The 11,561-nt window shown below is 55.9% G+C and overlaps 1 protein-coding gene across 1 annotated transcript; it reads right to left on the reverse strand.

Annotated features, from left to right (window-relative positions):
• Nucleotides 1-2,081: 2,081 nt before the first annotated feature.
• On the reverse strand, nt 2,082-10,876 carry NCLIV_062560 (putative GTPase regulator; the record flags this gene model as incomplete). The annotated part of the gene is made up of 7 exons (XM_003885807.1): nt 2,082-4,429; nt 5,011-5,076; nt 5,970-6,059; nt 6,250-6,423; nt 6,678-8,020; nt 8,316-8,849; nt 9,507-10,876. The coding sequence occupies 7 exons, from the start codon at nt 10,874-10,876 to the stop codon at nt 2,082-2,084; spliced, it is 5,925 nt and encodes a 1,974-aa protein (XP_003885856.1).
• Between the last annotated feature and the right edge of the window lie 685 nt (nt 10,877-11,561).

Here is an 11,561-nt window from a genome sequence, read left to right on the forward strand (position 1 = left end):
AGCGAAGCACGCGCGCACATGCGTTGAAGCCAACGGAGACAGAGAGAGACAGTGAAGGAAAGAGATGGATTAAGCCAGGGAACTTCGCCTTTGACGAAGGAAACAAAAAGACGACCGCGAGGCCTTGTTATGCCTCTACACGTTCGACCGGAACGACGCACGAGCCGACATCATCAAACTGCAGCAGGCGGCGGCCTGGTGGACTGCCGAGCCCACTGCTGTATCACATGCACCGACATCAATGCGATATACATATTTATATAACAGATAAATAAAGAACAGATAAATAAAGATATTTGCAGCTCTCTCTATGTAGAGACAGGCGAGTGGACGGGGGGTCCAGAAGAGTTCATCGCAAGACTCAAAGCTGATTCGTTTCCTGCACTCAACAGAGAATTCCTCAAGTATCCTCAATTTCGAGCGGGGCAATTAAGTCACGAGACCGGTTCAAAGAAGCCTCACCAAGAAAACCGTTCTTCTCTGGCCTGACTCTGTGTGGTACGCGCACCGAGCACATACTGCGGTCGACTCCTCGCGCATGCAGACGCACACCTGCTGATCAGAGATGAATAGCCATTTCTATACGCTGCATTCAGCTGTCTACCCAGTATTCGATAGTCGATGGAAAGAAGAACAGCTTGGCGAGGCAGTTTTTGTTCAGAAGCGGCAGTTTCGAACGACACATAGCGCTGACGTTTCCTCAGACTGGGACGGAAAACGAAAATTTACTTTCCTGCGGCTACCTTTGCCTACACGGTAGCCGAGCACCTTGTGCCACACAACTGTCTCCACGGCGGTCCCCCCTGAGGCTTCCGAAAGAAATCTCCATTCAGAAGTGCAGGCGCATCGCGGGGAGACCGTATCGTGAGCTAGCACGTGCTGCCTGCCCCGCCTCTTCAAATGAAACTGCCGAAAAAAATAAACACCCTTGACCCCCACTGGGCCGTTCCCCAGCTGTGTGGTTTCAATGATCTATCCGCGGACCATTACCCTCTTGTTCCTCGCTAGCGACGAAGGAAAAAACCGTTCACGAAACTCGGTGTGCATGGAAACAGAAAAGGCCAGCGCGCCAGTGTGTGCATCCGTTCGCATTCCCCGCGCAGACACGCCTGAAAGGGACAATTCTTTTGAAGGCTCCATCGCGCTGACACTGCGCAAGTTGGGATTTCTCGTCCCAACACACAGAGCGAGGCTGTCTACGACAAACAGCCTGTAGGAAGACATCCTTGGAAGCCTCAGAGACACAGTCAAAACTTTCGGGTCTGAGGCAGCTGCGAGACAGGCACATTCTTACCTATGGGTGGGTGTAAGCTACTAGACTGAAAACGTCGGCGGCATGGGCCAACGTTTTGCGTTGCAGTTTTGTTCCACGACTCGCTTTGGCTTTTCCTCGATAAGCAAGGAGAGGATCTCGCAGTTGGTCCCTTTGGAAAGCTGCAGTGTCTTGATCGCGCGTCAGTAGTGCCTCAATTGACCTCCGCAGCAAGCAATCTTGGGGAACGTCCGAGGCAACGCCCAAAGAGAGAATCCGAGAAAAGAAAGAAAGCAAACCTGTTTGCTGACCGGTCGTGTCTGGGGTGAACCAGTTCACGGGAAAGGCAGGGCGAGAGAGCCAGCCTCGAAAAAGATCTAGGAATCGATGGACAAGCAACTTATGCTCGCCACTGCGCTTGTCCGCCGCCAAGACTGACTGGCTGTTCTCCAGCGTTTTAATGAAAAAACGTGCGGAGAAGGCGACCTATAAAAAAGTCTTTTCTCTACGGCGGTGGCGCGTGTGCTCGAGATTCGCGCCGGTATGGCTAAACCTATGTAAATATGTAAACATATATTCCCTATTTGCCCCTCTTCTGTCGACGTGTCTGCACTCGCGGACATCCTCACTCTTGCCTCGCTCCCTTCGCAGGTTACCCACGTCCACCCACTAGGCCTCTCGGTGCCTGGAGTCGCGTGGTGTCTCCCTGGTTGCGCGCATCTCTCTTCGAGAAACCCGTCGGGTGGTTCCCATCCTTCCCACCCCCATTTCACGTTCACCGGCTCTCTCGTCGGCCGCATGTGTCTCCCGTTTGCTTCTCTTCCTACGCCTATTCCTTATCGCGGTCGGGCGCACCTGCGTCCTCTCCGGCATGCCGCAGCACGCGCGCCTCTCGCTTTTTCGCCTGCGTGTCATCGGAGTGCAGGGTGCCGAGCATGTGCCCAAAGACGCCTCTCTCGTGGCTGCGGCGTGCGGCTTCTAACAGAATTCTATGGGGGCTTTCGCTTCGAGGCTTTTTCTCTGTGAACAACTCTTCCGTGTCTCCGTCCCCCTCCTGTTCGCGCCGCTTCGCAGCACGTGCTCGGCGCTGTTTCCGCTCCTCCTTCTTCGCCTCGAGCTTCTCTCGCGCGCGCGCTTCCTGTTCCTTCGCTTCTGCCTCCCTGCGCTGTGCACGGTGCAGTCGCTTGAGGTCTTCCAGTGTACGTACAGGCCGCTGCGGGAGGCGGAGGGCGTACGCCGCCGCCAGTTTCGCAGCGTGGCGACGATGGAAGTCGGAAGTCTCTTGTTCCTTCCGTTTTCGCTCGCGTTCTTCCTCCAGCAGTGCGTTCATCGGCCGTTTCGCGTTCTCGCGCACGTCCCCGCCATCTTCGTCCACAGGCGCCTCCGCCGCCGTGCCTCGCCTTCGCTTAGTGCGGTCTCGTTTCTCCTTTTCGCGCCGATGTTCCTCCGCCATGGAGAGCACAGCTCTGCGAACAAGCTGCTCCTCGCGAGAGAGTAAAGAAGATGAAACCGAAGCTGAAGAAGGATCCACAGACACAAGTGCCGGACTCGCGGAGAGGTGCGGGATTTCCGACAGAGGGGATGGCGCCTCAGAGGGCGACGCGGGTGCATTTCGAGATGCAGGAGACAAAGGGACGGGCGGACACGAAAGCGCAGAGGAAAGCGCAGGCGAAAGCGGGTCTAAAGATGGAAGAAGACGCGCACGCGAACTCAGCCTCGTTTGCCACACGAGCTCCGCGTTGGTATGTGCCTCGGGACTTCCGGCACCCCCCTGCTTGCCGGCCTTCGCGGCGCCTGGCGTTTCGAGGCTTTCAGCCCTTCTGTGTTCCACCTCGAGGCGACAAACTGGGGACGGCGGGTCCGGCGGAAAACGCCCAGACTCCCCCGACACGGAACGTCTTTCCTCTGAAGCCGCAGACAGAGAAGACAGCCCCAAGGAAAACGGCGAAGCGGAAGCAGGCGACGACGGGGAGAGTTGATGGGGCGCGAGAGCGCCTCTGCTCGCAGAGAGAGAGAGCGAGGATGAGGACGAACCAGCGACGAAGGAAGAAAGGCGACCTATCGGAGGCTCCGACGCAGCCAGGCCGTCACAGCCTGTTGCATTCCACACGTCGTCCGACGGCGCATGCGCACGCCTCGGAGGAGCCTCGTCCTCACTGTCCCCTCTTTCTCCTCCGCTCGCCCCCTTCTCCACCGGTGACTCGCCTTCTCTTTCGGCGTCTCGCATGCCGCCGTCTGCGTCCTCCGGAGAAAGGGAAAACCGAAGGCGGTGCGCACGAGAAGACGAAGCCTCAGCAGAGGAAGAATCTGGACAGGAAGCACCTGGAGAGGAAGAAGAAAGCCAAGAAGGGATAGAGAACTCCTCATCCTCCGTTGCTTCGACGGCAAGTCTCCGCCCCGTTTGTTGCAGACAACCCCCTGGTTTCCCCTTTCCTGTATCCTCGCTGTCCCTGTAGTTCTCCTCGGCTGTCCAGTCGGCCTCGTCTGCTTCCTCGTCTTCTTCCTCTCCTCCAGCTTGGGCGAGGACGTCCTGCAGGTCTTGTTCAATTTCACTCAGGAACGCGTTTTCGTCGAAATCGCTTTCCTCCATTCTCCGTCTCTGTCTTTTCCATTCCTTCGCCGCTGCGTCGCCTCCGAATTCTTGCGATAAGGCAACGTCCTCGCCTCTGTCTCTGTCTGTTTGCTCCTCTCCCTGCGCGTCGCATCCCGCCACCTGTCTCCCTTCTCCGTCTCCAGCGTCTCCAGCATCTCGAGCGTCTTGCCGCTCTGCCTCATCTGGGGTCTCGTCCACCACGGAGCCGTATTCCCACCAGCAGTCGCTTTCCGCTCGCCGCCGCGCTTCTGTCTGTGCCTCGCCCGCCTCGCCTTCGCCGCAGGACGCGTCCGCAAACCCTTCCTCGTCGACGCTGCTCAAGAAGTCGCGGAGCGCCTCTTCTTCGTCGCTTTCCCCCTCTGGCGTCTCGGCCCGCTCTTGCGTATCTCGCGTGTTCTCGACGTCGTCTGAGCTGTCTGTCCCTGTCTCCTGTCGCGCCCCAGCCTGGGCCGTCTTGTTCAGCTGTCCCACGCTTCGTCTTCCCTTCCTTTCCTGCTTGCGCATCTTCTTCTCCGCGCGCTCTGCCTCCCTCAAAAGCGTCTCCTGGATTTTCTTGTCAGACTTATCCAGCACATCAGGTTCGCCTGAAAACCCAGCACCCCCACAAACGCTCACGCCAAAGGCCATTTCCCGCTGGCGGCGTCTCCCGCCGCAAGCCGCTCATACTGTCTAGCATTCATAACTGAGAGACCCGCACATCAACCCGAGCGCTGGGGAACGGACTCCTCGTTTATGCATAAGCATGTACAGAGAGAGGAGAAAGAGATGCACCAAGCGATATACGGGAGTCTCTGTCTGCTTTCCTTTCCCGTCCACAGACATACATATATGTATATCTGTATGTATATATATATATATATATATATATATATATAGATATGTATATCTGTATATATGTTTGTGTATGAATGAGCAAATGTTACGCGACTTCTCCCTTTCCTCCGCATGCGTCGCTCGGGATACGCATATGTGTGTGCGCAGATCAATGCCTTGGCCATTGTGGACATTCCTTTATAAAGAGATGTCCAAGGAGGTTGGGTACATCTCAGGGTTTTGACAGAGAAGGCCTTGTTCTGGTGGAAGTGGCGTGTACGGATCGGATGTGTGGAGAAACTCTGGAGCGCTCTGCATGCAGGTTGCCCAGGCAAATCGCGATGGCACCTACCGAATTCGTCCTCGATTTCCTTTCTCCACGAAGCCTCGGAGCCTTGGAAGAGGAGTCGCTGAGCCGCTGTACACGAGCACAAAGAGGCGAAGGACAAACGTTCCTTTTCCGTTTCGCCGTTTCACCCTTTCCGTGCTTGGCTTTCTTCGCGTCACAAAGATCCACGTGCGATTGCCGAGACAAAGACACCCCACACACACACACACACACGAGACGCACTCACACGCGTCTCTCTTCCTCCGTCCCTACATACCTAAAGGTAGCAAGACCCCAATGTATCAATCAGTAGCCGCTGGCGTCAACACCGGCCTTCGCCGAAAAAACTCTCTCAGGTCACGCGGCCAGGCGAGCAGGCGATCCGAGTTGCGAGCCGCCAATGAAACCGAGAAGACAAACACACGATGGAGGCAAAACGGCAACTCATCTTCATGTTTTAAACCACATGCACGGCTCGTGCAGAAAAGACCGAAACTCGCAGAAGTGGAAAGCGCGTTCCCCTGTCGTAGCCAGAGACGGACGAAACAAATGACACGATATGCATGAATATATATATGTATATATATCCATAGGAAGGTTACATACATATCCACATCTACAGATACGCCTGGGAGAGCGAATCCTCAGAACTTCCTCAGTGTGTTGACGAGAGGGAAAGAGGAGTCCATGCGCATACTCACGAAACGATTCACAGCAGCGCGAATATCCGAGAAACCCAAGGTTGCCGTAGACGCCAGCCCCCGCCTGTACACCTGCACCAAAATGCCTGTCTACATCTATTTATCGAGTTATGCATGTCAGCACCCTTATCTACGTTTGTGTGTGAGTAGGGGAGCTGTCAACGGGTGTCTGGGGCGGGTGACTCGGAGACGCCGCCTGACGGCGTGGAGAGCGTCTGCCTCTTCGCCTGATGATCGCGTCGACGCATGCGCCCCGAGAAACATTTTTTTTTCGGTGTTCACCTGTCGCCTTCGCTTCCCAGTCGCTCTCAGACGTAGTCGCTTCGCCGGCAGCCTCCTCGAAGGCTCGAACTTCCTGTCGATCTCTTTGCGCTGCAGAAACACGCGTTACACACACAATCCTCGGCCGCGCTTCGCGAGGGGTTTTCGGTGTGCGTCTAGAACAAATCCTACGCGTCGCGCGCGAACCCTCTTTCCCGTTGCGCTTTAAATCTTGTGCGCGGCTTCGCCTGCGGTCCGCGAGCCGGTGCCTTTCTCTGGAGGGTTGCGTCTTTTGTCTCACCAACGAGCGACCGAAGAATCTTCTTCACGTCGCCAGCGAGGTCCGAGCGGTCCGCCTGGAGCTTTCGGAGCATCTGTCGCTTTCGCGCCTCTTCCAACACCTCCTCCGTCAAGTCTTCGATCCCTAATGCACTCAACACTTCGTCGAAGGCCTCGTCGGTCTCGTCCCGGTAACCTGAAACAAAAAAGAACGAAAGAGACACAGGCATATGGCGAAGAGAGAGAGCGGAGGAGACAGGCACGCAGAGACCGGTAGAGAACGAGAGAAGGGAGAAGTGAAAGGCCGAAGGACAAAAGACAGTATGCAGATGGATACACCCAAAAACGTCTACCTACATGCATGCAGATATGGAACCAAATGCACATATATATATATATATATGTATGTGTATGTGCATATATATATATATATATATATGCGTGTGTGACTCTTTGTCTCGTCGGCTGAGTGCCTTCCACGAAGCTCCATGGGTGCGGCAGGCTTGCCTGCTTTGACTTTGTCTCGCCAGTCGTCTTCTTCTTCCTCGGCTTCGAGGAACACCTGGTTCGCCCAGGCTTCTTGTTTCTTGCGCTTGTCTTTCCCCCCCTTGGTCTTTCTCGCGGGTTGTTTTTGCATCTGCTTGAAGCCCTCGATCGCGTGCATGCGGAGGTCTTTCAGGACCGCCGCTCGCTCTTCATCAGTGAAATCTCTTTCCTTCTTTTTCGATGCGGGGGCCTGTCGACTCGTGGCGAGCGCGAGGTCGCGCAAAACGCGCAACGCCGGATTCTTCCCGACGTTCACAAACTCATCTGGTGCCGGCGGGACAGGCATCTCGCCTTTCTTTTCTCCCGCGTTCGCATCTCCCTCTTCCGCCTCCGTCTTTGGCGGTTCAGCCTCTCCTCTGTGGTCACTCCCCTCGCTGTACCCTGTCCCCGTCTCTTTCTTCTCTCTTGTCTCTGCCTTCTCGCCACGCTGTTCTATCCCGCCACGTTCCCCTCTCTCCTCTTGGGAGGCCTGCATGCAGTTCGCGTCTGCGACGGTCCCTTCCTCGACTTCTTCGCTGGGTGTATGCGGCATCCACAGGCGCTCTTGTCGTTGTTGTTGCCCTCGGGTTGCCTCCTCTTTTAGTTTCAACTCCGTCCGAAGTCGCATCTTTTCAAGTGCCCGGCCAAAAAAGTCGCCTTGCTCTTTGTCCTCCGTCCGTCGTTCTGTCTCGTGTCTCCTGGATTCCATTCTCCAATCTCTCTCTAAGCCCGCGAGCCTCTCCCGCCTCTCTCCTTCGCTTCCAAACTGGCGGTGCTGGTCTCCTCCTCTCATCTCCTCCGGTAGCCTCTCATCTTTTTCCTTTTGCTCGTCCCCAGCCGTTTCTTCCGCCTTTACGTCCCCTGTCTCCTGTGCGCCTTCGCGCCCTCTTTGCTCGTTGTCTACTCTGTTGGTCTCCTCATTTCCCTCTCCTCTGCTCTCTTCTCTTTCCGCAGTCCACGCGGGTCCACCACCGCCGTCTTCTTCCTGGTTCTCCTCAGCCTCCTCGTTGACTCTGTCCTTCGCGGCCTCGTCGGACGATTCAGAAAGGACACCCGGATAGAACTGATCGAGTTCCTCTGGCTCCACTTCTTTCATTTTGGGGTAGCGGCCCGAGAAGTCCGGCAGCTGCAGTGTACGTACTCCCGACATCTGGGCGTGTTTCCGAGCGTCGGCCACCAAATCCTTCAGTCCTATCTCTTCATCGATCGTCGACGCCAGACGCCACGCGTCCTGAATCGACATTTCATCCGGCGCTTTGCGTTGCAACCTGAAAAACAGAACAAAGCAAGAGCAGGCAAAAGCGCGAAACACCCATCAAACCCCCACTGGAAAAAGCACAAAGAGAAGGAGGCGAACACGAAAATTTGGGTTCTCACAGATACACACACCCATCTATATATCTGCATGCATTTATGTATATATATATATATATATAAATGCATGCATATATATATGTGTATGTGCAGATGTATCTGTGTGTACAAATATGCATATACACCCGTACGTAAAGTCTATATAAGGACGTAGACTGGAACGTGAGAACGTTGCACTTTTTCCCCTACCTTTGCAGCCTTTTTTTCTCTTTGTAGGCGGCTTCTTGCATTCGCCGATGCGCGTAGGCGGTGCGCCATCGTTGGAGGTACTCCATCGCCTCTCGGATTTCTTCTTCGTCTCTTTTCGCTTCGAAAATGTCGATGCCAAAGCTCTTGAATCGCCGCATCTGCTCAGCTTTCTTCCTGGCTATCGGGTCTGCATGCGCGGCTTCCTTCTCCTCTTTTTCTCTCGCGTCTCGGCCGTCCTGCGGCGCCTCGCCCTCCTCGGAACTGAGCCTCCCATCGAGGGACAGATCCTTCTTCCCTTCTCTCTCGCGCGCCATCGCTGCCATCTTCTTTTTGTATTGACGGTAGACTTTCAGTGCAAGCTCCTCTTCCCGCTGTCGCCGTAGCGCCTTCATCGCTTCGTTTTCTTCCTCAGCTTCTTCCTGCTTCCTCAACCCTTCACGCTGCTGGGGCGTCAACACTTCTCGCTGCTCTTCTCGCAGCTTCTCTCGCCACCGCGAAAGCAGCTCGGAGGCCGGGCGGCGACTCAACTGCATGCTGCACACAGAAGATCGGGGCAAATTCCAGCGGCAAATTCCAGTGCAACCCTATCTCCTCTCGTTTGGGAGTTAATACGAAGTTAGCATAATGTACACACGTTCGTGTCGAGTAGGTTTTTGAAAACCACCTTTTGAAGCAACGAAGTCTGAAATAGAACTTGATCTTTCTGCGGACCACTCAAAGCGCAATGGCCACTTGAAGGGCGGCCTCAACCCACACGCCGTGGACTGCTGCGAGAAGGCCCTGTCGCTTCCCAGAGAGGCTCCGCCGCGCACCTGCATCTTGACACAGCTTAGTATCACGGAAAAACGGAACACCACGAACCGTCTCAACCCCACACAGAACACTAAGGAGATGCAATCCACCCACACAGAAAAACAAAAACATATCCATCCAAATATACATATGTATATATATCTATATATATACGTATATGTATGTTGGTATGTTTGTATATACATGTATGTACACAGACAGATTAATATATATATATATATATATATATATATATACTTATATGTATGTTGTTATGTTTGTAAATACATGTAGGTACACATCCAGATTTACATAAATATAGATACTGTGTTGCCGTTCCTTTTGGTTTGTGTGTTTGGTGCCTTGATTCTGCGTGTTTCCACCGCTCGCTTCATGTACCGTTTTCGCCTGGCGTCGATGGAGGCAACGCGCAAGTCTGTGACCCATTCGCCGACGTTGTAGATCCACTTCTTTTCGCGCATTTCGCGTTCGCGTCTCTCTGCGGACTTTTTCTTCGCCTCTTCGTCAGCATCTGGACGGTCGTCCTTCTCCGCAAACATCTCGCGGAGAGCGGCGAGGCGGCTGTACCCGGCCTCTGCTCCTTCTCTTTGTCTCCGTTTTTCAGCCTCTTCGACCTCCTCCGTGACAACTTTCTCCGCCGATCGGAGCACCTCCAGCGCGACGGGATCAAACTGTTTCCGCGCGGCTTCGAGCCTCTGCCTGTCCGCGTTGCTCAGCCGCTGCATGCGGTGCCTGTGCAGCTCGTAGAAGTGGATGAACGCGTCTTCCTCGCCGTTCACGTCCACAAACAGCCCCATGTACGTCACGCGCGTGACGCGGCCCTCGACCTCCTGCCCAACGAAAAAGTCTGCGAAACTGCCTCGACCCTGCGCGCGCCGCGCCTCCTCGCGCTCCCGGATTTCCTCCCCAGTCAGGTCGCCTCGATACTCCGACGCGAGAGAGACAGTCGGAGCCGAAAACGAAGAGGAAGAAGAGGAAGAGTAGGGAGAAGAGGAAGAAGAGGAGGAAAAAGCAAACGAAGAAGAGTAAGGGGGGCGTGTGGAGACGGCGAGGACGTTCTTCGACCGGTCGACGTGCTTCACGTACACTCGGACCAGCTGGCCTTGTCTGAGAACGGTGCCGGGGTACTGAATCCAGTGCTGTGCGAGGTGTTCTTGATCGTCCTGTGCGAATCCTGCGGCACTCATGTTCCGCCTTTTTTCGTCCTGCGCGACAAACGGCGAGCGCCTTCCGGGTCTCGGCGCGTTCTCGAGAGGATGCCTGTCTCGCCGACTCCCGCAGTCTATTTCGTCGCTTTCGGCGCCGTCCCGCGCCTCCCGCGCGAACGCGGCGCCTGCCGACTTGGCCGCCGTGATCTCCGCCATGTCGCGCACGTGCAGCAGCGCCGAGGTGTCGATACACCCGACGTCGAGGCGACAGCCAAAAGGCAGGATTTTCTTGACGCGGCCGTACAGCTCCGTCCCTACGCGGAGGAGCCGCAGGGGGAACCGGTTTTTGAAAGGGAGAGTCAGCGTGCCGTGTCTTTGTTTTTCGACGCGTTTCCGCTGAATCAACTCGTCGAGGACATACCCCAGTTCCTTGTCTTTCTTGAGCGCCTCGAGGGTCAGCGGCGCCTCGCCGGAGAAGAGCCGTCGACGCTTCTCTTGACGCCGGCGCTCCTGTTCCCTTTGCTCCTCGCGCTCGGCAGCCGTCACCGCCGCGAGCACTCTCTCGCTCTGTCGGACCTGTCGCTCGCGCTCCTCAGCCATTCTCTGCGCCGCTCGCCGAAGCGAATGGAGGAAATGCGGCGCGTCGTCCTGGGCACTGTGCCCGTCGCCTTGCCGCTCTTCTCCGCCTTCGCCTCCCGAGTCTTCACCCTCGGCGGGGAGGTGAAAAGGAAGTGGACGCGCACACAGAGGACGCGATTTGCGCTGTGGGAGGCGAAACCCATGAAACGTAGTTGCGAGCAGAGAGCGGCAAGCACGCGAGGGACCGAAAGGCGTGGAGGAAAAAGAGAAAGCAAAGGCATGAGGCCGGGAAGGCGGAAAAAGAGAGAGACAAGACGAGCGGAAAGGCGCGGAGGACAAAACACGCGGCGGGGAAGACGTCGATGCAGGCGGAGCACAGGACTCGGTACGGAGAAGGGGAGAGACACTGGAAAAAGAGCAGAGGAAAGCAGAGACGGACGGAAGTGAAGAGAACGAAGGAGAGAAGCAAGGAAACGGAGAAGACGGAAAGCCGGTAAACGACGGAGAACCACACGCGAAAGGCCCATTCGCTTGTCGCCCTGCGGCTCGTCTTGCGGTCCACCGTGTCCACGGGCTCCCCGCCACGTTCAGGATTTCCCTGAACGCGCTCGCGTTGGAGACTTCCTCTGCGCCTTCGTCGGGATTTCCCTGCAGAGACCCAAAGCACCCCCGGAACGGACACCCCGCCTGGGTGCACAGAAAAACA

This window comes from Neospora caninum, chromosome XII (genome assembly GCF_000208865.1).
Source record: "Neospora caninum Liverpool complete genome, chromosome XII".
In the NCBI taxonomy this organism is placed as follows: Eukaryota; Apicomplexa; class Conoidasida; order Eucoccidiorida; family Sarcocystidae; genus Neospora; species Neospora caninum.